The sequence below is a fragment of the Aythya fuligula genome, chromosome 10, assembly GCF_009819795.1.
Source record: "Aythya fuligula isolate bAytFul2 chromosome 10, bAytFul2.pri, whole genome shotgun sequence".
In the NCBI taxonomy this organism is placed as follows: domain Eukaryota; kingdom Metazoa; phylum Chordata; class Aves; order Anseriformes; family Anatidae; genus Aythya; species Aythya fuligula.
In genome coordinates, this window is record NC_045568.1 from 9,651,780 (window position 1) to 9,677,548 (window position 25,769).

A 25,769-nucleotide genomic window follows, 5' to 3' on the forward strand; every position below is an offset into this window, starting at 1 on the left:
ATTTATTTAAGGCATGTGAATAAGAGCACCCTAATTAACTGACATTGAATAGAAAAGGCTTCTCTTCAGGAAGTTTCTGTCAGCTGCCTTCTGTTCTCTAATGATTCTCTAAATCAATATGGTCTTTGGAAAGAGGTTAAGAAGGTGAAAGGAAGAAAGTTAAGAACCAGTCTGATGATTTCAGCTGTCCCTGAAACAGTTTTGTAAACTGTTGATGGTTTACCAGTAAAATACCTCAAATATGATGCATACTGACCAAGTCACATATTATCCAATTAAAAAAAAAAAAAAAAAAAAAAAGGCAGATACTACATCAACAGGACAGTACAGGATCAATATTGCTTACCCCTGAGTTAACAGGATTGGGTATAGCAGCACCAATTAGAAAATGTTCTGCAATGCCAGCACTGCACTGTGGTCCTATACTGTGGTATAATTTCAGATGCCCACAGATTTTTCTTTAAGAGCACTTATTTGAAACGTTATTAGACACAGGAATTCCTTTAGTTGCATTGGTACTTAAGTGGGGAAAAAACAGTGAAAATATTACAGTGGACTATACTACTAGTGTAGTCCGTTTGTAGTGTTAACGTACTATTTAGATATGTGTCCTGAACTTTGTAAGCCACTGTCTTCCACAACACTACATTCACCTTCCATTTTCTGCACACATACAAACACACACACACACAAAAGGCCAGTAGAAATCACGTTGTGCCAGTTTTGAGCAAGATATCCTGCAAGTCATCTGGAAGTGCTAGTATAATATCATGGATGTGTGCCTGCAGCTTTTTCAGTGTGTCAGTTTTCACGGGAAGATGTTCTCTGTCAGCCTGCAACTGCAAAATGTACAATAAGAAATTACTTCTACCAAAAATGCCAGTTTACCTCAAGAGACACCAAAATAACATATTAGCAAATCTGGAAAATTAATTCCTCATTTGTCAACCGAACAGGGATTTGGACCTGCTGTTCTGGTCAGAAACCTGCCACAACAGGTTTCCTCAACATGCATACACCAGCATGAGCTAACACTGATCTGGACTTCCAGAAATGACAAGAAAGTTTGGTTTTCTGCTTCTGTAAGGATTCAGCCTTGCTCCCAATCAGTTCCAAGTGTTTTTAACTAGATCTCTCTGCAATGCTTCTAACATAGCTGGCTAATGTTGGGAAGCTGGCTCACTTTCAGTCATGGCTGAACTGTTTGTTTATAGTAACTGGAATGACTGATTCCTTTAGCCACCTAGATTTTAAAGAGTATTCTTGCTGAAGTACTTGTGAACACAACTATATAATGCTTCTACCTGGTTTATCAAAACAAATTACAGCCATGTTTAATTCACATACTTACCAGTTTGTTCTTTAACTTTAAGACAAGATCCACCGCTTCTACTTCAGTATGCTTCTGACTCCAGAAAACCAAATTCTAACAGAATAAAAATTAAACATTGAAGTATTTATATGGCAACATATATAATTTTCAAAAGTGGTATTAATTTACGCCTACTGTTCATAGTGGCTCTTCTCCTTTTCCTTATTTTTATGCTATTCACCTAACTTGTTTTACTCATATACTGTCTCTGAACTGCAAAATCTGCTTTATTTGCAGGTTCGCTCAGGACTTAACATAAAAGGAGACAAAGGCACAACCACAATATGAACAAATATAGGAAAAAAAATCATGCCAAACAGGCTTAGTTTCAAAAATAGCATCTACAATGCAAAACGGCAGTGAGTATTTTCCAAGCAAGATTGGTCAGCATGATTATAGATTAAAATAGTGCCAAGCTGCACTTCTTGTTTCTAGGGCATTAAAGGAAATCTATCACATAGCTGATAACCAGCAAAATGTAGTTAAGTGAATTTCCTTATGCCAATTCTGTTCTCTTCTTCCTTTACTATTCACCTATTAAATACATTTTCTCATGTACAGAAAGATTTTAACTATTAGATCAAAAGAAAAAGCAAACAAGGAGCAGAAATTGTAATAAATTTATGACATAAATCCTTCTCTTTGTAATAAGTTAGTATGAAATATACTTGGATATATTCTAGGTGAGCTAACTGGCCTAGCTATTGCCCTGCAAACTATTAGGTTGCTCTACTTGAACAATCTGTTTGTATTCCTATAAAGTACTGTTTAGGAGTTGACAAATCCAGGGATAAAAATCAATAGCTTATTTTAAATTAACTAGTGGATCTATCTATATCTATTTAATTTTAAAGCTGTGATGTACTTTTTGCTTTTCCTATTCCCTGTTTAGCTGTACAATCTCTTCTCTGTTTGTGATGCCTTTATTTCAGCATAATTTGTGTCAGAACAACTGGCTGATAGCTATCTCACCTGCTTATGTAAAGAATGGATCTTACAACATATGATTGTTACATACCAATAACAGATTTCGCATCTCAGTTTCTAATTATTCTTGATTAGTTGTAGGCTTATTTCCTATCAGTAAATAATCGGTTGTCAACTTCCGATGGTATTCACTTAGTTTATACCTTCAAAGTTAAATAGTAGCTCAAAGTGTGTTATGTCAAATGAAACAAAGGGAAAAGAAGCTGAATGAAATAACATTGCCAAATAGGAGGAAAAAAACACCTTTTTTGAGGAAAAATGTGAAATTCAAAATATATAAAAAGAAGAAAAAGATTAAAGATTTGTTTTATAAATGATGACAGTCGTTTAAAAAAAGGAAGCTGCCTATCATACTGTTTTCTTTTGTTATGTTAGTTCTAGCCTGTACTTGGTTAACAAATTCATGTTTTGTTACATGTACTTGACAAAGTTACCAACTTTATGTTCAACCAATGCAAACAGCAAAAGTAAAACTGACTTGAGGGAGGTATTTTTTTTTATTATTACAAGTTGATAAATACAATCATGAGAACTCATTTTTCTAACCTCATTACAGAGTGCTTCTAAATGAAGGGCTTCCAACTTCTGTGTCATTTCTTTCTGCCGGCTCCTAAACCAGCCATCAAAGTTTGGTGATTTCAAAAAATGCCTGTTAAAACAGAGAAACAAAATAAAATTTATATTTTAATTACAATCCTGATAACAGTTTTCTATGTCATCAACTGTAAAGTAGTTATGTTTGACGTTGAATAAGGATCAGGGCCCTTTCTCTGTTTACTTTCACAAAAACATGGTGTAACAGTAGCTTGTATTAATCCAAAAAAAAAATTGAGAAATCAACATAAATAAAAGGTGTCAGAGACAATAGATGTCAGACAAAAAAAAGCAAGGCTTTATTTTAAATATCCCTATTTTTATTTCTGTGTTTGATTGGAATCAGGTATGAAGTTCGGGGAAAAGTCCAGTTCTAACCTCCCAACAGATAATACTTGTTTACAGGGACAATTTCTATTAAAGTATATTTTCCAAAAGTCAGATTTATAAAGTCTTACTCAAACCAATACTGATAATAAGCATGCTCAGAAAAAAAAAAAAAAAAAATTTTTTTGTTTAATGTTGGTGAAAGAAATGACCTGTAAAGTCCTATCCAATCTCCTTTTAAACCCGAAGTGAGCTGTGGTCCTGCTTTTTCTAGCGTCTTCATGAATTCATCTTGGCTAAAATGCCTCAGTTGCGGTGGACTCTACATAAAGACAAAAAAAAAATCATTAGAATACTGTAACTGTCTTCTCCAATCACCCACCTCCATCTCATGCCAATGGTATTTCCTTACCTTCCACGGTGATATACATTTTTGCAAAGGCATTAGACTTGCCACATAACGTTCCTAGGGAAAGGGAAAAAAAAGGTTGCTTGCATAACCAGTATTTAAGATACACAGTCCACGTGTATATTTACTTATCACTTGTGACCACAGAGCGTTCTCTTCTAAGTAATGGTACAGGGTGGGGTCATACATATTTGCCACGTGAGAATATGAGAAGGAGCTTATCTAATCCCATTTTCATTTCTCAGCTACAGAACCTGACATCAGCAAGGTTCTAGAAGGATGGAGGAAAAGGGAAAGCAGGACAGCAAGCAAACAAATATGTGAAATATATATACCCTGAACTCCAGCCACTAGTTAATAGTTTCTCATCCTATTTTGGTAGCTCACAGGTGCCTTTGTATCCTGGGTGAATGCCAAACACTAATCCCATGTTGTATCAAGTATTTGGAAGGGGTTTTTTAACAGTCTCTTACACAAAGAAATACAGAACTACCCTACCAAATGCTGTTTCAGCTGTGGGCCTCTCTGCAGTATCAATGCTTGGCAAAGGCACTGGCAGCACTTCAGCTGGTTATCTCAAGCATCAGTGGTGGAGACATTTCTTAGGAATGCCAATCCGAAGCTTAAACTCTGACTACAGGGGGCAGCTCCACCTTGCCAGCTCACACAAGCACATCAATACAAACTGTTGCACATGGCCATACTTTTTTGATCTATAAACACAATCAGCTTTGATAACATTATGAAAACAGAAATTGGATGCCAGTCATGGCATGCTCTAAAACGATGAAAATTTCAGCTCATTCACTGAGTGTTTAGGGAGCTCAGAAAGGGATCATCAGTATGTACAATCCAATGCCTTAGGTATCACTTTCCTGTTTTTAAACACTTGCCCAGAGAAATGACTCAATCTCATACAGAACTGTTTGTGAACGTCCTAACTTCAAATGCTAGGTAAGAGCACATTAGAACATGTTTACATCATCCCAATGACTAGAGAACAGATAGCAGATTTCAGTGTCAGTGCTAGTCAAAGTCTCCAAGCTGTCAGCCTGCATGGATTCAGCAACATAACCTTAATATTCATCTGTTAGCATAAAGGTTTGTCACTAGTCTGCAACCACTAGAACTGGATTTCAATTTACAGGGCAGGTAAGTTTTTACTATTAGAGTAGATAAATTTTCCTACTTTTAAGTTTCTTTCAGCCAATTCTCATCTCAGTCAGGAATTAAAAACAATCTGGTGAACATTTAGCATTCCAAGAAACCCTGCTTACTGGCTAGAGATCAGGCAAAATTTGCCCCCTCAGCTTACTCTTAGAGATTTGAACAGGTGAAGTAACACGTTTAGAGAGCTTATCAGCAGGCATCTGCCACTTGCTGAAGAGTGGGATACTGTAAAATAAATTATTCTGATTCACTGAAAAAAGTAATTTGTATGACACCCTATTAGATGAAAAGTAGGTCTATTTCAACCTTCAATGTAAGTCAGTCTCTGTTTTGTAAAATTTTAACAGCATCTTGTAGAGTCATCTGAACACGCAGAGTTTGCTGGAAATTGGTTTTATTGCACCCAAAACCAGAAAAAATAAAACTTGATAAAGCAAACTCTTGTGAGAATCATTCCTTTACAGGTTGAGCTGGCTGATCTGTCATGCCTTAGTAGAGAGATTACCCCTCAGCTATCATAACACATTACTACAAGAATCAACAATTTTAGAGCTCTTCTCATCACCAAGTACTTTCCAACTCTACTTTTTCAAAACTGCCATTTCTCAAGTTCAGGAGAAACACCCCTTTATTTATATGCACATACAGAAAAAGAAAAACCTCCAACAGAAAAAAATTCAAACAGAAAAGGGGTGGGGGTGTCAATTACAAGTGTCAAGGAAGGATTAAACAAACTTCCTTCTTAACCCGTGTTAAAATATATGCACAGTTATACTTAGCATTTTCACATGCTTGCTTGTGATGTACTGTGTATCGTTTATGCAATCAACTTACACAATGAAGCATTCATTTTTTGAAATCTGAACCTGCTGTCTAGGAATATAAACGTTTCCTTCTCTGACATTAAGCTCCCGCATCGTTTTTCTGCTGATTACCATACGTGAAGAAATGTAACACTACCGTATTTCAGAAAAGTCAAGACATAGCCTAATGTTAAATTTCTGCAGCTCAAATACTATTCATAGAATCACAGAATGGTTGAGTCTTCTCTTCCCTATGCTACTATGCTAAACAGCCCCAACTGTCTTTCCTGGTGTGCCCCAGTTCCTCAGTCAATCACCTTACTGGCCCTTTGCTGGACTCTCTCCAGAAGTTCCATAAGACTCTTGTACTGAGGACCCCAGACACGATGCTGCAGGTGTGGCTTCATCAGTGCTGATTAAAAGGGAAGGTTCACCCCCATTGGATCTGCTGGAAACAGCCCTCCTCCTGCAGCCCAGGATACCACTGTTTCTCTTTGCTACAAGGGCACACTGCTGACTCATGGTTCACCTGGTGTTCACCAGGACCCCTATATCCTCTTCTGCAGATCTGCCTTCCAGCTGGCCAGGCCCCATAGGGAATGCTGCATAGGGTTATTCCTCTCCAGGTACTTTGCATTTCTCTTTGCTGAACTGCATGAGGTTCCTGTCAGCTCATTTCTCCATCCTGTTGAGGTCCCTGAGTGGCAGCACAACCCTCCAGAGTATCAGCCACTCTTCCCAGAGTTGTGTTACCTGCAAACTTGCTGAGGGTAAAAGCTGCCCCATCATCCAAGTCATTAATGAAGATATTGAACAGTACTGGACCCAGTATTGACCCCTGGTGTACACTGTTACCAAAAAAACCTTCCTTGTATTACATATACAGAAAAAAAAAAAAAAAGTCTAACAACTTACTAGTGGAATAATGAAACTTTCTGTCAATTCTAAGAAGTATCTCCGAAGAATCACACTCTGTGCTTCTGTAGGACGTTTCTGTTGCACACCCTTAAAAAAGAAATCAGATAAGTCTGATATGTAAGTAGGGCTTTTTTTTATTTAAAATAAATACATAAATGAATGAATATTTGTTCTAATATTCCTGTACTCGTTTGCCATAAGCTTACACATTGTACCCCCTTCTCCTGAACCATGAAAGGAAAGCAATAGGATCAAGTTCCTTCTGCACATTCAAGCCTTCAATAGCTAATTTCTTAGTTTGTAAGCTCTGATTCTTGAACACCTCATGGGTGAAATTTCTAGACTAAAGAGACACGAGAAGGATGGCAGAAGTTGGAAAAAACAAAACAGATAAACTAAGCGCTCATTTCAATTATCTAAGACATTAAGCTAGCTTCGTGAATTTTACCATTCATGTTGTTATAGAAACATATATAAGAAGGCCTTTCTTCTACAGTGAGAATTTCAAAGTATCTATTCAGTTATGAATCAGGGCAAAGGAATCAGAATGCTGTTTCATTTTAGTTATGTAGACAGAGCTCAACCCTAAATGAGAACATTGTAAGACAGCATATGATAGTGTTTCCATGAAGAGACTTACAGTATTACCTTTTGTAACTGTTTAACAATTTCTTCATCTTTGTTCAAGTATGGCTTATAAGAGGTATAAACACCTAAAGAAAAAAAGCAGTAGCATATAGCCAAAGGAAAAATGGTTTGTTTGTTTGTTTTAAACTAAAAATACTGGTAATTTAACTCTGAAGCAACTTGATTACCGGGTTTGGAGTCCAAAGTTTTTAGGTTCTTCAGTTTTTTCACTTTCACCTGCTTTGGAACATCACCTGCCAAAACATTCAAAGCCACCTTACTAGAAATCTCCATTCCTGTTGCTAGGTATTAGTATGCTATATGTTGCAACGATTTTTAGAAACTTTATAATATTTATAATAATATAATAATTTACAATGATGTTATAAAATTTTAATAAATTATCAAATATTTGTAATATTTATAATATTATCTAAGACGTTATCTATTCTAAGAGGTATCAGAAACATTAACAAGCATCCAAGTAAATATACAGAAACATCCAGTAAGAACATTAACACCTTCACACAGGCTTTTAATTTATATAAAGGTTCTCTGTTGAAATAAAAACTAAAAAAAAAAAAAAAAAAACAAGACAACCTTCTGAACCGAAGTAGCCAAAGAAAATACTGACTGTTGAGCAATGAATGTTTATTTCATTCACTTCAAACTTTATTCCATCTTCCTTTATTTCTTAGAGTAAACACTTTCAGGAACAAATCATTAGTACCTTATCCAAAATTAAAGTCATTAGATATATATGAAACTAAATAGTAGTCACAGACTATGTGTTATAACAAAATCCATTTAAGTCACTGTTTCAAAGTAAATGTTTTTTCTTTGTTTTGTTTTGCTTCTAGTCAAATATATTCTTGTCCAGCCCTAAGACCCTAAATACTGTTAACAATCTTGCAGCCTTGGTAGAATTTTCCTCTTATATCTCATTGGATAATAGTATAAATTATTACTGAAACTGCAGAGTGGGGAGAAAAGGAAAAAATAAAAATAAATCACAAGCCCTCTTTTTGTACCAAAATAAATGAAGTTCAAAATTCTAACGGCAGGTCAGACAAATACATCTCCAGAACTTCCCAACTAAGCATTTTACACAGTTCCTCTGGAACTTTAAAACTTCAAACTTGAAATCGTGTATCCAATTTGAAAGCAACCTAGTACATGGCCTTTCAGATCGATAGTCTAAGGAAGAATCTATTTTTCAGATCTTAACTACAGAGTTCCATCCTCCTCCTTACGAAACAAGTATTCTGAAGCACAGACGGGGTAATATTTTGAAGCAAAGCAAAAACTTCCATGACTATAAAAAATTATAAAATCTGATTATAAAAAAATCTTCCATGATTACATTGAACACAGTAATCTTTAATTACTTTGGTACATGCAGAAATACAAGGTAACTTGTTTTTACAAATGTTATGGTATATTACCCTAAGTGGATATTTACACAGTCCTACTTTCAGAACAGAGAACCTGCCACAGCAAACAACTACAATCAGGAATTTCCTATCATAAATGCAGCACTGCAGGATTTTATTACAGACCAGCCATACATATGATATCAAATATTACATTAAAATTAAGGAAGTTGTCCACCTTGAACAAATAATAATTACTGAAATGTTAGAAGATTAGAATTATGTTATTAACTTAGCTTTTTTAAAGGATTTTACTTTCCATGCACTTGCTGTAACTGATCTATTATATTCTGCTAATCCTAAAATTAGTATCAGAATCGACGTTTCTCAATTAATACCTTTTTGGTAGAATACAGAACCAGGATTGTGTGAAAGTTTAGAGAAAACATTATTACTGATGAATATTGCCACCTTTTCCATTAAATATATTGGATTGGGCAATACAAGACATACAGTACTCGAGAACCTAATTTCACTTGACAGATTTTTATTTTTTGACAGGTATTTGGTTAGTTGATGGTTTGTTGTTTTTTTTTTTTTGACAGGTATTTGGTTAGTAGTAAACTAAATTCATTAAACTAAACTAAATTACATGTTTGTTTATAAATAAGTACACAGTTAGATCTTGTCACACAGGATTGTAGAGGATGTTTATACTTTACCTGGAAGTTTAATATCTCCAATCCGAATAATGTGGGGCCAGTGCTGGAGTGTTTTAGCAAAAAAAGGATTCGTCACCCCTAGAATGACAGATGGTCTAGAAAAACAATGACAATGTTTAAAATATGACAGCAAGAGCACATGTCTTAATCAATACAAGAGGTCAACTATAATTCTTAACTTGAAATTATTCTGGTTTTGTATTTAAGAGTTAAATTTTAAGCTGCAGGTAAGACGACATGTTTAAAGATTCTAAGTTTTAAAAAACAGCTGGACAGATGTCTCAAAGTCTGAACAGCAGCAGAGAATAAAAGTGCCATACCTTCCACTTGACGCTCTTAGCTATTTCCTGCCCACTTACAATGATGAGAACAGGATTATCTAACATTATTGCGGGCTTTGTTTGTTTTAAATGAGCAGAAATTTAACCCTATATTTGAAAAGCTAATTGCTATGTTTCAAAGTTTCATTATGACAGACTCTCAGTACTTGAACATTGATGTCCAATGCAACTGCTGCTGTTTGTTCAAAACTTCTCAGCTGAGCTACTGCTCAGAGGACAAGATTAAAGAAAAAGACACTTGCTGTTCTACTTCCTTTCCAATGCTTCAGAGTCCTTTGTTAAAAAGCAATTATTAGGTTATTAAGTACATGAACATTGTAAACTTGGGTACAAAGCTGTTAAACTGCCAGATTTTCCTTTCTACTCTGTGTATAGAAACCGGCTTTGAGGAAGCATACAAGCAGAAAAAGAGGCAGTAAGTGCAGGGCTGCAGAATTTGGGACTTATATCACGATTACATCATGTTAGTCCTATATTTTTTCTATATAGTGGCTGCCATCTGTTTTATAGCCAAATGTTAGCTAAGGACAGAGTACAACTGCAAACCTCACTGGAACTGCTACACTAAAAATAGCTTATCATTACTTCTCCAGATTGGTTTTTAAGAATCTTATGTTTTTAACATGATGACAAGTGGGTATAAATTTTTATGCTAATCTACAACTATTTTTGACTTACATTCCTGCCTCTACTTACTAATTATAACAATATATATTTTTTAAACTCAGGCATGAAGAGATAGGACAAAAATCTGAACGCAGCTTTGTAGCTTGGTATAATGCCTAAGCTATTGAAATAGCAACTTTCATCTCCCAGCCTCATTACACCATAGAATGAGCAGTGCGTAATCACATCAGTATCTCTGAAGTCTTTGCTTGCTTTTCACTGACTCAAGTTTCACCAGTAAATCAGTTCTTCCCAGTCCTATTGCTCTTCAAGCATGTTCACCTGGAAACACTTCATTCCACATACTGATTACATATTTACACACACACTATTGTGAATTCAGTTTCATTATTTTTGGCGTTTCTATAATCCTGCTAAAGTCATGTTTATTGTTGATTTAAATTCAGTGGGATTTGCAGATATTGCTTGTGATTTTTCCCTGTTATCATAGGAGATTTACATTTTCTCTTCCAAAACAATATAAAGATCAGTGTCCATACAAATGTTTCAACACATTCTTCCATTGCACTCTAAAAAAGATCAATTTGCGATGACTTATCCATTATTCTTATCATTATGAGAAAATCAGCATAAACAGTAAATAGTCTCAAACAATCACAACCCTAGGGGTGGATAAGTCCAGCCTAGCCTAGCCTAACATAACAATTATTTCATGCCTATTGCGTGGAAACTAAAAAGCAGCTTTCACATGTAGTTGATTTGGACCAATGTACATGAACTGACACTCTTTTACTAGCTGGAGGAAAACAGCAAGGTTTAAAGTAAGGCTTTCTTTCACACAGAGAAGTTTCTCTGGGTTAAGGTAAATTGGTAGAAAATCACGAGGAATGTTGTTTTATTGCTACGTGTAACACAATAGCAAGATTTTGTGGTAAGCTACTTGATCTCTTTTAGAAGCATACTTAATAGAACCAATTCTGATTTTGTATCACTGAAGTAACATTTGAAAAAGCCTAAGTCAAAACAAAGGAAAAAAAACAAAACACTCCTTGCTCCCCTCTCCCTAAAGAGAATAAAAACACATAGAATCTGCATCATCTGCATTCTTCCCCTTCTTAGAGCCACTGCTTTAAACACCTATTTCTAGCCTTGCCATTTTTCTGTAAGAAAGCCAGAGAAATTCTAAGGTACTGAACAACCTTTATATTTTGCTACAGATGAGTAAAACGTGGGTGACTAAAGTTTAGTTAAATTCTTCTTGAAATTATTTTTAGAAGTTAAATTACATACTGTATAACCACGCCTCTGGAATACAACTGGAAGCACAATGCCTATGTTTAGATGTTTTTCCACTGGCAATACTTTTTTGAGAGGAAAAACACAGCAAAAAACAAACAAAAACCCAACACAACTGCCACTGCCTGTTGAGGAACTAGAAAAAATTGTTTACAAAATATAAGTGAATCTAACACACATACTCCATTTCCCAAATCAAGCTGCATTTAAATAGCATAAGAAATAGCGTAGGTGTATGCTCTTAAAATACAAGCAGAATATATTAATCTTTTTTTAAAAAGAAGCAGACGTCCTTAGAGCAGTTTTAAAAAACTGTTTTGTACAGGATTTGAGACTCATGCTCTTAGAAAAGGATCTTAACTTCTGAAGTATTTGCAATGTTTTTCTAGCAAATTTAGTGAAGAGATACTTTTGAAAGGACAGTCTCACCTAGGACACCAAATGAACTAACTTTGCAAAACAGACATCCAGATGTTGAATTCTAGATGTGTGTTCAATTATTGCTTAAGATTAGTATAAAACAATTTCCAAAGGAGCTATTCCAGCTATTGCATAGGCAAAGTGTTACTGAAAAGCCGAACTTAATCTTGCTTTCAGACTTCCATTTTTATTTATGCTGTGCACAAGAGTCCTATGAAGCTCAAATTATGGCATTGTTGAGTAACTTCTTTATCCTATCTAACTGCAGTGACAATTTAAAATGTCTCATTATTGTATTCCATAAGATAAATCTTAAAATCAGAATAGTTGAGTAGTATCTTAACACAGGTTTATGGTTACAGGTGACTTTAAGCAACACCTTCACAACAAAGTTTGGTTTACTTACGGGGCTTGTGTGCGAGTTGTATATTCTTTGAATTCACTGTCGTGTATGGTAAAGTATGGCCTGAAATCACTGCAGTACTTTAACGGTGAAATACAACTGCAAGGTAGAAAGAGTAGAAGTTTGTTGTATGTATACAATACAAAATTTAATGAAAGAAAAAGCTAATCTAAAATTTGTAAGGCTTTGTTATATTCAGATAACTCCAATTGCAATCAGCTGCAAGCAACAATGACCCACTTATTCATCAGTTTGGCAGCTCCATTGCATTTACCTCACAAGTGCCAACACAGTTTCTGAAGATTCTGATGGTGACGGTGCCATCACGACAAGTGGTTCTCCTAGCAGTACTAGTTCCCAAAGCATCTGGATGTGAAAGAAAACTGGACAGAAACACCTAAAAACAGATTGAGAGATTTTAATACATTTAAAATAACCAGAAGGAATGCGTATCTGGTTAATAACTGTATAAAAAGGTTTCCAGGAGAATTTGAGTCATTTGAAAAATATAAAATATTATTGTAAAAGAGAACATTTAATGAACTTGCTTATTTATTGCAATTTCATGTTGTCTGAATTCTTTTTTAGACAGTTTTATGGAAAAAGAGTATTAAAAATAATACTGGTAAACAATAGCTTGTGACCTGTTAACTACGTGTTATGGAACCCTCAAACTTTGACTTGTGGGAAATTCACAGTTAGGAACAAATCAGTCCAAATTCCTACCTGAAAAGGTCTACTTCATGAACAGTGGGTAAGGCCATAGAGATCTGAGCATTTGCCTAAAAGACATCACAATACTAGCTTTTTAGTCATCACAGGTATTAAAACAGTTTGCCTTAAGGGATTATATATAGTAGATGCTATATACCTTATGTACTGCTACTGTACTACTGAGGTTGTAGTGCATTGTCTCCCCAAGTAACTTTTTTTTTTTTTTTTTTTATGATAAAAGCAAGATTTTCCTAGCATACACACACTCACCCACCCACCCCCTTATGCGACTGTCAGACTGAAAATTATAAAAAAACACTAAAGCTGTTTCAAACAAGAGCTGTGCTGCATATGAAGGCAAGGACAGATTTATTTTATAACCAGCTTCTATGGGAAAAGATTTTTGATGTGATTTTTGTCCTCCAAAAATAGTTTTGTATAGCTTCACTCTTTAAAAAGATGCTTAAGTTAAGTAATTTTGTTAGCCAACTATCCTTTTCCAGCAGCAGAACAACTCGTGTCATCTCCTGACGTGCCCAGGGTAACAGGATTAAAACACTTTTATATGAAGAATCCAACACTTCTATTCAAGAATCCAATACTCTTCTATTCAAAATTTCAAAGACTGGAATTCATTATCATCAAAAATATATAAGGATTTGCTATCAATCTTTTATGAACAAGCTTAAAGAGAAAGAACGAAGGCAGCTATTTAGCTTTGTCTTATGGTTATACACAACAGCAGTATCTAATCTCTACCTGGTGCATGTTCTGTACTATTTGGGTTGTTCCAGGCTTGTCACGGTATGTTGGAATCCGCAGCTAAGAAAGAAAGACAAATAATTTCTCCTGGAATCAAATCTGGCATTGACCTAAAATAATCACTTTCAGATAAATTGCAACATTTAAAGAGAACGTAATACAGTACTGTGCTTAACTTACTCTCCCAAATATTCACATAACAATGAATACATAGCTTAAGACTACAGACAATTATTACAGGAATCGATATGCAATGCTACGTAGCACTATATTACAATTTGAATATTATAATATGAAAATTATACTTACAATAAATTCTTAAAATAAATTCAAACCAACCAAAAGCATTCAAATGCTCAAGAGAACAATCTAAAACAAGGTTATGGGGTTTTAAGGTGATACAGAATTACTGCTAGGAGGGGGGAAAAAAACCCACAAACTGTCAAAACATCAGACTTCTTTGTGGGTATGGCACAAAACCCAAATATAGTGAACAACAAATATATTTTTCTGTCCTCGCAGTCTGCATCTGTCAGTCTTGTAGTATTACCAATTCAATCATACTGAAAGCTGGTGTGTACAAATACATGTAATTTATACACAACTATTAAGCTCACTGCCCTAGCAGTGTAAAAACCAAACAAACCACAATATGGGGACAATACCCAATATGCAAACAAGACATACGTATGTGACATTTCATTATCATGTAGTGTCCAGAAGACTGCAATATTAAATTTGTGCCTACAAAATAGCTTCAGAAACTTCTCCTTTCTCTCCTTGGTAAGGCAAATGTGTCTGGCCATAAGCTTGAAACTATCTGCTAAGAATGTACTTCTGCCTGTAACCTCTGGATCCATCAACTCCATTTAATTGCATTTCAGATAAAGATACTGTGGCTCCCAGAGGCACAATTCTTGGCCACCTACAGTTCTACAGTTCTCCATGCACTAGATCCAACTTCTTTAATAGACTTCTTCAGACGTATTTCCATTTCATTGAGAATTATCAACAGGACAAGAAATTAATTTCTTGTGCACAGGCCAAAACAGATTTTTGTTTGTCAAACTTCAATAACAAGAATGTTTTCCATCAATACATTTCATTTGGTTGACTGGAATTTAATTACCAGTATTTTCAAGTGTTACTTAATATTTGACAAATATAATTAGCATTAAAGCCTCCTGCATATTCCAGAAGGTTAATATAGAGACTGCAATTAATAGTTGTCTTGAAATATCTCTTTTTAATATCCACAAAAAGCAAATGTTAACCTACGCACCAGAAAAAATAAAAAATGACCCCCTCAATGAAGGAACCGAATGAAGACCTCCCCAGCTTTTACTCAGAGTGGAATAAGTCTATTCTTGTTCTGGATGAAGTATGAAAGTATGAGACACTGAAAATAAGGCAGAATACAGTGAGTACATGCTCAGCAAATGGAGAGGAAAACACCCTCAGAGAAAAGAGGTGCTGGAATACTTACCTTCATTATAATACCCATGATAGGCAAATGTAGTATCTCCCCTGGAATTGGTGGTGGCCAGCGATCAACATCACTACAGACTTAAAGAAAAAAAAAGTATAAAGCATAACACATACACATACAGCTAGTATGGATATGCATTAACTCACGGTATTGTAGTCACCTTTGTGCACACTGAATTTTTAAGTTAGTGCTAATACCCCACAGTATTATCTTTTCTTCACTCCATACTCTAAGGAAGTTTTACAGCAATGTTGACTTTCTTAATATACTATTCCATTAGAACTACAAAGTTTTTCATTTCATGAAAATAGTATTATCTTGTCTTCCATTTTTATAACAGATTTGTAATTCATTGAAGAAATATTATGAGAAAGCATGAAAGTACATTATTAAAAAACTGAACATGACATAAACATTTAAGCAAATCAGCTACTGTAGAACAGAGACACAAGTAATTAAGGGAAAAAAAGTCCTAAGAGATATTAAAAGTTTGCCTACAATGTTTTCCAGCATTTTGTTGTAAACAATTGCAAGTATCATTACTAATTCTAGTAGTAACTTTGTTTTAGAACTTATTTTGTTCATAATACAACCTGTCAAAAGTCTATATACAGGTAATTCTGTTTATTTATATACAGGTAATTCTTTTATCAAGAACAGCTTCCATAAATTGCTGCTCAGTGCCAGTACATAGACTCAGATTTTGTATGGGACAGGTTGATGCACCTGTTATCAGTGCTGCCTTGTTGCTTCTTGTATTTTGTTAAAACAGCCCCCTCTGCCAATGCAAGATGACATTTGTACAGTTGCTTAACAAAAGTTGTCAGAATACCTGAAAGGACTCGATTTGTCAAGAGTACACATTAAAGGTTGCCATCGGCTGCTTGTACTGAACAGCTAGTTCTGAAATTTATGACAAAATCTTAAATATTTTTCAGTGGGGATCAACTCTCCCACAAAGGATCCCAAACCAGATTAGTTCTGTTCAATGATCTAGACAGAAATCAAGCCAGTTTGCTGAAGTTTTAGCCCTCCACCCTGCAAAAACACAAACGCACAAACTCAACTGTGACAGTTCGTTATTTTTTCCAAAACAGGTATGTGATATTGTAGGAGCGCTTCAAGAACTACATAATAGTAGCACTACCTGCTTCCAGGAAAGCTTCACTTTTTTCAAAATATTCTGGTGCTATTTGCTTAAGCACAGTGCGAAAGAGATGGACATATGGCAGCTTGCTGATGAGGACCAGCGACTGGAATAAAGAGTTACAAAACAAAAATGCAACTTCAAGTTAATCACTTGTATTGCAGTTCTACTGATTATCCTCAGAGAACACCAAGTGTGACTTTTCCCACGCACATACAAGCTAACCACACATTTTACCACAGGCCATTGAGAAAGAACTCCCCAAATTTCCCAACTTTTTGTTTTAACATAAAATAGTTTTCTTCCAAACAGTGCTGCTGGAACATAACAAAGCTGACGTAAAATTAAATCAGTTTACTACAAATCACCAAAGAATTTAGTTAAGAGAGCAAGATATTCTTCCTGCTTCTCTAAGGTCACTGAAAAATAATTAACTTTGAAATTTGTATTTTCCTAGGATAATTGAAATTACCTTCTGGAAATAGCCTCTTTTTAATGATTTGTCTCGAACTTGTCTGAAATATACATAGCCATAGTAATATGCTGGATCTTTCTGCAAAAGAACCAAAATAATTAAATATACCAACCTGAAAATGTCCGTCTTTTGGAAGGATTCTATAAGTATTTTAGAAGTTTATTTACCTGCAAGCTCCTAAGTTGATTAGATACAAAAAGAGTACTCTGCATTAAAATATTTTCAATTACTTCAAAGAGAAAGCACCAGTGTGTGGAAATGGAGTTGTGCTTTCTGGCTTCACTATTTTCATATCTACATTCTCTTGAAATACCATGAAAGCAAAAATAGAATTAATTCCCTATGGAATCAACACTCAAATTTCACAAAGATGCACTAAAAAGAATTTAGCAGTTAAAAAAATTGAAGAAATCCCAACTTGAGAAGATAAATACTAGTCTTTTAACATATAAGTGTTATAAAATATGCTTGGATTATTAAGGAAGCATGCTCTCACATTTCAACAGTAAAACATCAGCTTCATACATGCAGGAATTCAACTATTTGCCGCATAAACAGATTCAATTTGAATCTGAGAGTCAAACTCCCACTGGCATAGTTAAAATACCAAGAATGACTTTTTGGTCACTACCTCTTTTAGATAACTCCTCCATCTTCAAGAACATGAAGGGAGGAAACAGAGAGAGACCTCTCAACTTTGTGAGTTGCTTGTTTGTTTTTGTCTTATTTGTTAACATTATAAAGTACTTCGGATTCCCTATATGGTAAGGGTTCCTGCAATCTGATATCCACATTTCCAGTCAGTAACAAAATAGCTCTGGTCATCAGTTTGACTTTTTGCAGTCCAAAATCCATTATTAGTTACTTATTATGATAATGACATACTAAAAAAAAAAAAAACATCTGCTCAGCTTTATCTTTCAGGACATCTAGTTCAGTTTTTGTTTTTCGAGCATTTATCTAAGTGTTAAGACCTATTAATTAACATTATCCAGAAGAAATTAACATTATTACTATTATTTTTAATTTCCAACCTTTAAGTAAACTGGTAGATCTCTATCCAATTGGTCCAGAAAACAACACAATGAAACTTTCCTTCCAGGAGACCGTCGAAATCTAAAACAAAACTGCGTGTCCCCAAGACAACCTACATAGGGGGAAGAAATAAACAACAAATTACAGTATTTTGAATTTGCTTAAATATTAGGACTTGTCCACAGAAAGAGATAAAATAGTTCTGGTTCAATTATTTTGCACTGCTATTATGCCCATTGATTTATAAATGTATACATTTGGGGTGAGTGATTTGGCACCTGTGGCAGCAATAAATAGCTTTTCTTCAACAAGAGAAAGTAAAGTCATTCTACCTCACAGTGAGTTTATTAGCTGTAAAGACTTAAGACCTTAATTTCCCTGAAGAGCTCCACTAACAGCTGTCCTCCTATTGTTATTACCTATTTTATTGGTCTGGCTGTACAGTTTTCATCTTGACCAAGTTTCTTTTCTCTGTTCAATGACAGTATTTAGCCTTTTTTTGATACCAAGCTGGGCCAAGTTAATAGAGTTGCACTGTAAGAGCAAGCCCAGGACTACTATTAGTAACTTTGAGGGTTGCAAAATGAACAAAACTGAACAAGACTGAGTGAAATTCAGACATATTTATGTTTTGACAGTGTGTTCAGAATAATACATATATTTAAATACAAATATTTGCTACTAACACAAAGTCACATCAGAATTCCAGGAAAGGACAAAAACATACTGTCCCATAATAACCCAAAAAGAGTAAAGTTTCCCTTTATTTCTATTGAAATAAATTTCTGAAAGGAAAATATAATTAAGTATTTCAACTATCTGCAGTCTGAAAATAAATTTTGGCCAACTTCGTACCAGACATCAAAGAAAGACATCTCCAGGTGGAACGTAAGAACTATAGTATCAGAACTTGTAGCACTGATGCCTTCATGACTATGTTCTTGCCGTTAAAAACATTGCTTGCCGTTGAAACAGAGGACGCTCCAAAAAAAATACCTGACATTCAAGTAGAAGCTAGATAAGCTGAGCAGACTACTGTTTGGCTAGAATCTTAAGAACACGCAAGCACATTGCGCATTGCGGCAAACCTGTTAGAAAAATTGCCCCTTTGGAATGCAGTGTTAGTAACATGAAAACAATAAATTGAAAAACAACCTCTCTAGCATTGCCAAGGCATGGTAAGCAGACTATTTTTACTCTAACAACGGAAACCTTCATGTAAGTGACTATAAAAAAGATCAATTGCTGAACCTATAGCTATTGTTATTGCAGTAGGTTTCCAGATGGTAAAGGACATTCAGCATGGGGAAGCAAGTGTAACTTCTTCATTAGAGTTTTGCTCTTACAGCTGTTAGACAACATTTGTCAAGCTCTACAGGAAAATAAAAATCAGGAAGTGACTACTGATAATCTGGACTCTTAACAGCTGTCTTTATACTAGCCAGTGCTAATTGACTGAACAGTGTGGCAAAGCTCCACACTCCAGCTAACTCTTCAGACTAACAAGCTCAATTTCATTATTTATTTTTTTTATTTCTCCATCAGCCACATGCTTACTGCTACAGCAACCACAGGCAGTTCAAATCCTCAGCCAAATTCATGTGCTTGTGCAACTGGCAGCATGGATTAATAATGGCACAGTCAGAACATCCAGGCTTGAGGCTCAGAATCCCTTGAAGCTGCAGTGGGAAACCACAATGCACCAAGACAAAGCCAAAAACACCACAACACTGTACTCCAGATGCCAGCCAATTCAAACAGCTAGCTGAAACAAGTGCTTAAAACATGGACCTAATCATCACAAGAAAAATACCGTATATGCCAATAACAAAGCACTACGAAGTTACTCCATGTTTTCAGTTAGTTCCCTTCATTCAGAGCAAAACCAGCTATTATAAAAAAACTACCACAGAGGACATAAAAGTAAATTACCCTTTATCATTAACATCCTGGAGAATTCATCATATTGTGAATGATATTTAAGAAGTTCTTTATGTACATAGAATTCAAAAAGAATGGTAAATGACTGTTCTTTTCTTTACTACCCATGCAGAAGAGTCAAATATACTGTTTTAAAAAATAACAGTATCACATAACTTCACATAAAAACACAAGTGTTATGACCTAGCACCTGATTAAATCTTTTTTTTTTTTTTCCTAAATTCATGGTCACTAAGAGTCTTAGGATGACTTCTATTCATAGATACAAAAGCAAAAAGATGAAGTGATCTGTCAAGTTCTCCACACAAATAAATACCCAAACCAAACAACCCCTCCCAGGCCCTTTATGCCTTTTTAAGCCATGAAAACCTAGGAAAGACTGACCTCAAATTTACCTACAAGCTAGTAACTTCCTCTACTGCTGTATTACACAAAGCTTTTATATGTTACATCCTACAATCAAAAATAAATCAGAAAGGATAGCACATACTTCCAGCTAATTTTTAAACACAGGTTTTATGCAGGTAACCCCTTTATACTGTTTGAAACTTCAGCCTACCAAAAATCAAGAACAATCAAGAACCTGCAGATAGTCACATCATAAAGAGAAGAAAGGTGTTGGTTTTTTTCCTGCTGAAAGGAAAACCTCTTTACATACACCTATTCTGCCTAACATAACTTCACTAGCACTTACTTGGAAAAGGAAAAAAAAAAAAAATCAGCCTTTGTTCCTAATGCATTATTTTGTACCTTTAATACCTTTCAAAGGTTGGACAAATTTATAACCATTAACAATGAGAGTAAGAAGACAATTAACTAATTTTCTCTTTCAATAATAGAAAGACACTTTTCCTCTATTTATACATAGGATATCAAGAACAGTGAAAATATCTTAAGTTTAATGACATTAAGACAGAGGAAAAATAGCTAAGGCTTTTTTTTTAAATGATGTATGCCAAAGCTCTCTCATATGTATTAAAAGCATAGATCTGCATCACTTGATATCAGAGTTATGCTGCAGAACAACCAGAGAGTAAGAACAGTATCAGGACAAATCTGCTACTACAAGCTTTGATTTTTGTTAAGAAAAGAATGTGAAAAGAAGCGTCTGTACTTTTGCCATCTCTTTCTGCAGGTGGTCTAAGTCATCAGCCACATGCCTCTAATTCCTCTCTGGCAGCAGAACAGGAGAAGTTTAGATGAATGAAGAATTCAGCAAGCAGGACCACACAGCAACAAAAGCAAAGAACAGAGAAGAAAATTTAAGATAATGTAAGTTTTTCCTTCAGGACTGTTCTCTCTCTTGAATTTAAAAGTCCATTTCACCTTTAAGAATTTAGAAAACATACATTTACTCCTTTACGAGAAGAGGGTCCCAAATCCCTTCCATGAGTTTCTGAGCTCTGTGCCTACGCTCTTCTCTTCAACAACAGCATTTTTACTTTGTTTAAAGGAGATATTAAATATTCATTCTTTACTGGCAAAGAACTTTAAAACCTCTGCATGCATGTCACCTGGAAGCTGTTACATACTCACATTCCCAGTATTTCACTTATGCTAAATAAAGAGTTCTCAGACCTTACTGCAATACAGACAGTTATATTAAGTTATATTAGACTGTGATATCAAGATTTGCACATGAAGAATTTAATCTAAAACCACGGATGTTTACTGTTAAATTCTTTTTTAATGTAGCAACAGATGAATACAGAGTAAAAGAAGCACTTACCTGAGTTGGAATCTGGAAAAGACAGATAGCAAATACTGGTTTTCTAAGGAATAGGAAAAAGGAAGAGAGCAGTTATATTTCCTGAATTACTAAACTAAAAACAGATGACATACTTACACAGCAACCAAGACTTACCTCTTTATCTGTGAGTTTTGAATGTGGAGGATATATTACCTACAGGGAAAAAAAAAAAGTAATATTTTATTTGAAAATAAACTGGATATAAGCAAAAAGTTTCCCAAATATTTTTACGATACAACACTAAAATACTTGCAAGCTTGGCTATTTTCAGTGTTAAGTTAGTAACACTACGTGTCTGTTCCTATTTCTCAAATGCTTTTAGGCTAATGATCTTGGAGAGTACAGATAAACATCTTTACATGGTGTTCTGGGTGACAGTTGGAGACCATATGGGTACACTCAAAAATTCATAGTACTTGACATTTTGACACAACTGGTCTTAAGGAAGAGCTAGCCTTGATATTTAACTTGTACCTAGAAGAGGCAGCAAATTATTCCAAAGAAAGTCAGTAACATTTCGTTGTCTGAAACCTGTTGCACTGGGGTTAGTTGGGTAGGAATAATCAAAATTCAATTGCAGTATCAATATAGGTTAATACTTAACTGGTGAAGGATGAACACTGGTGCCCTAATGAGAGCTGACAACTGTGAAAGCTCAATTAATAAACTGAAAAAAAAACACTTGAACTGACAGAACAAAAAATATATACATTTCATATTGTTTACAATGAATAAATCAAAAACAGTGCAAAACAATGTAAGACATGGAAACATCATTTACAAAAAAAAGGAACTGGATGTACAAAATTCATTATTATGCCAATAAGTAAAAACAGAACATTAAGGAAAAAAAAATAATGAGATGCTTGAACTTCAACTAAAAGGTACTAAAAAAAAAACAAACTACTAAAATGGGTGGCTAGCCTGTAAGCAAAATAAAATCCAATATAAATTCAAAAATAATGTTTCAAACAAGGCTTCAGGGCTTCCACAGATGAGAACCTCTGTAAGAACAGAGGTTCAGTGCAAGAACAGTAACACAGTGTAGAGTCCTTTCATACTACTATACCATTAACGCAAGTTGACCATATTCAGTTATCTCATTTCATCTTGTTTTCTACAAAATTTTAAGTAAATGTATCTCCTGATAATATGTCATTCTACTCTATAGAAAGCAACAAATACATCCATTGGCAGGTCTCCATATAAGCAGACTTGCCATTAAATCCCCACTTCATTTATTTTTTCCTCAGTCTCCTATCCAGTGACTTCTAGATATACAACACACTATAACTAAAAGCTACACATAGCTTTTAGTATACACGTAGCTTGTTCCACCTATGTTCTACCGCATACTGCATGTACTAAATTGCACTTCCTATCTTCGTGTTTCTTAACCTCTTTACATTCTTTTGTACTAAGGTGATGATGTAAGGAACTTACCAGAAGTAATACACTTGATCAGAACTCAGCAGCTGAACAATGCTAAAGTGATCTGCATCTAGTCAGGTAACTAGGACTACACACCTGACTTTAATTCATATTCCTTTTGCTCACTAACCACTGTCTTCCCAGAAGTTATGAAATGTTGAAGTGAAATGAATGAAATATTAAAAACAGTTGCAACTTTGACCTCCATTCTGTCACATCTCCTCAGCCTTTCTGACCTGCATGGCCATGTCAGAATGATGCTGTGATAACGAATGCAAGCACAGCACAGGTGAAGTTTTAAACCTTTTCCCAATATTTTGAATGACCTTACTAAAGAAGTCCAAATAGAAAAGAACATGAACACCATTCATGTGAGCTACTGCTATGCAAGAAGGTGTTGAAGCTGCCTATCAAAAGAACACATGCAATGACAGAAAGAGAGCGCAAAGTGGACACAAAGAAGCAGAATTATGGGAGACCAGCAATGTTTCCAAACATTTCCCTTTATAATCTACATGTCCTTTACACACTTTTTTCTTTCCTGCCTGAATTAATAAATTAACTTGCTGGGCAAGAAAAAAAATAATAAGCCTAAAACACTAATTTTCTGAAAAATGGATTCCAGTGTTACAGCAGACCCAGCGTCACAAACTCCAACTGTATTATAATTTTAAGTGCATGTTCTTATAAGTGAAACTTGAAAAGTTCCTTCAAAAAAAGTAACTTGTAAAGTGTGGGAAGAGGAAATTATTGGAGGAAATGTAATATTACACTACTTAGAAATCACTTTCCTCCTACTCCCCCCAAGCACAGTCATCAGAATTTTCTCCTAGAATTGCAGATTTAGGCACGGAACTGCTTCTGTCTAGGGAGTTTCCAAAAAAGAAATAACACATCTTGTGGGTTTGAAACAATGCAAGTGTTTACATTGCATTTCCACATCTTAATTGTCTGCAGTGTTAAGTAACCTAATTGTTAAGGATTACAATGGAAACTAACTTAATTATTTGTCCTGCAGCAATACAACTGAAACAGCTCAGGTCTTACTCCTGTATACATTTTGAGTTTCATTCTGTGTGCGCTTTCAACTAAAATTAATGGAACTGATAACTGTTTTGAGTTGTTTGCTGACAGAACAAGGGATACTCTGCTTCCCTCATCCACCACAAACATTATCTGCTTAAGTCAGAGGTTATAAAGAAATACCTGTCTTGGTTGTTAGCAGCACTCTATAATGTTAGATGAATATAACTCAGACAATAACGCCAGTGTGCCTGTTTATTATTTGTATTTCTCTTGCAGCCAACAATGCACATCAATTACGTATTTTAAACGTTGTAATAGCTACCTTTGTTGAACTGTAAGCCAGTCTGCCATAAGCTTATACTAACAGCACTTTAACAACAACCCAAAGAACTAGAGAAAGGACACTCTTCCTTCCACACCAACTGTTTGCTGCACAATCATATGATGAACACGGTGGAACAGGATGTGAAACTGATCCAAATGAAAGTACACTTTTAGCTTGTTTTCCATCCCAGTCATATTATCATTAAGGTCAAAAAAAGCACGGGAAAGGATCATCTGTCCCAATGCAGTTCAATATGCTGCTCCAGAGATGTCTGTGCAAGATGGCAATGGGCAGCGGGAAGCTAAAAGCTGCAGTGTGGGGCAGCATCAGTAGCTCACAGCTCGCTGTTCATTTAATAGTGCAAGGAACGTACTTCAAACGGTTATTTTGGGCTCCCTCAGGGTTCCTCCAGGGCTCCCCGAGGGCTCCCCTAGGGCACCCCCGGGGCTCGCTGTAACATTTTGTCCACCCCGCTCCCCTCACACCCCCCGCCGCGTAACACCGGCCCCTGAGGAAGCTCCCGATGCCCCCAGAGGACTCCCCGATGCCTGCGGGGCGCAGGGAGGGCCCTGCCCGGAGCGGGGCGACCCAGAGAGGGGGAAACGCGGCCGCGCTGCCCGTACCTAACGGTGCCCGCACCGCCGCCTCACCCACCTCCACCGCCTGGCCCAGCTCCAGGTCGAAGCCCACGACGCACACGCAGTGCAGCCAGGCCGAGAAGCGGTCCCAGGGCAGCAGCGCCAGGCACGGCTCCACGTCCTGCCCGCCCTCGGCACCGGCCCCGCCGCCCCCATCCCCGGCGCCGCCGCTGCCCGGGCCCGGCTCCCGCAGCGCCATGGCGCCGCCGCGCGTCACGTGACGGGGCCGCCGGCACCACCCCTGCCGGCTCCCACCCCCCCGCGCCGTGAGTGGGAGAGGCCGCGCGGGGGCCGCGGGGGAGGGGGCGGGCGCCGCCGCCGGGCACAACCATTGTGACCGCGGGGGGGAGCCGTGGGTTCTTCTGCACCCTCCGGGAGCTGGGCTGCAGGGGAAATCGGGCTGAGAGATGGGGAAGCAAACACAGCTCTTAAAACCTGTGTCGGTGTCTTAGCCAGACGCCGAGGGTTGCTCCTCATTTAACGCTTCCGAAATATTCTCCCAAGTGTTCGTGTAGCACAGTCCGTGTCCCACGGAGTTCGTGGCATTCGAGGTAAAGCGCTACACAGCTGCTCTGAGAAATAAATAAATAAAAATCACACCTCTCCCTCTAGAGGGGAAAAAAAAAGGCTTTCCTAAACCATCACTC

The 25,769-nt window shown here is 36.3% G+C and overlaps 1 protein-coding gene across 1 annotated transcript; it reads right to left on the reverse strand.

Annotated features, from left to right (window-relative positions):
- Nucleotides 1–306: 306 nt before the first annotated feature.
- Nucleotides 307–25,321, reverse strand: DENND6A (DENN domain containing 6A). Its single transcript, XM_032194252.1, has 20 exons — nucleotides 25,139–25,321; nucleotides 21,817–21,855; nucleotides 21,682–21,724; nucleotides 18,011–18,123; nucleotides 16,974–17,054; nucleotides 16,502–16,607; nucleotides 15,352–15,431; nucleotides 13,863–13,925; nucleotides 13,116–13,171; nucleotides 12,664–12,786; nucleotides 12,393–12,488; nucleotides 9,303–9,397; nucleotides 7,396–7,461; nucleotides 7,229–7,293; nucleotides 6,578–6,667; nucleotides 3,693–3,746; nucleotides 3,493–3,602; nucleotides 2,906–3,008; nucleotides 1,352–1,426; nucleotides 307–839 (listed from the first exon to the last, which is right to left on the reverse strand). The coding sequence occupies exons 1-20, from the start codon at nucleotides 25,319–25,321 to the stop codon at nucleotides 708–710; spliced, it is 1,773 nt and encodes a 590-aa protein (XP_032050143.1). The 3' UTR covers nucleotides 307–707.
- Nucleotides 25,322–25,769: the final 448 nt, after the last annotated feature.

Coding starts and splice junctions, on each gene's coding strand:
- DENND6A (XM_032194252.1), bottom strand. CDS start 25,321: ATGGCGCTGCGGGAGCCGGGCCCGGGCAGCGGCGGCGCCGGGGATGGG. Junction 21,725..21,816: donor CAAAACTCACAGATAAAGAG/GTAAGTCTTGGT, acceptor CCTATTCCTTAG/AAAACCAGTATTTGCTATCT. Junction 13,926..15,351: donor TCATGGGTATTATAATGAAG/GTAAGTATTCCA, acceptor TTTCTTTCTTAG/CTGCGGATTCCAACATACCG.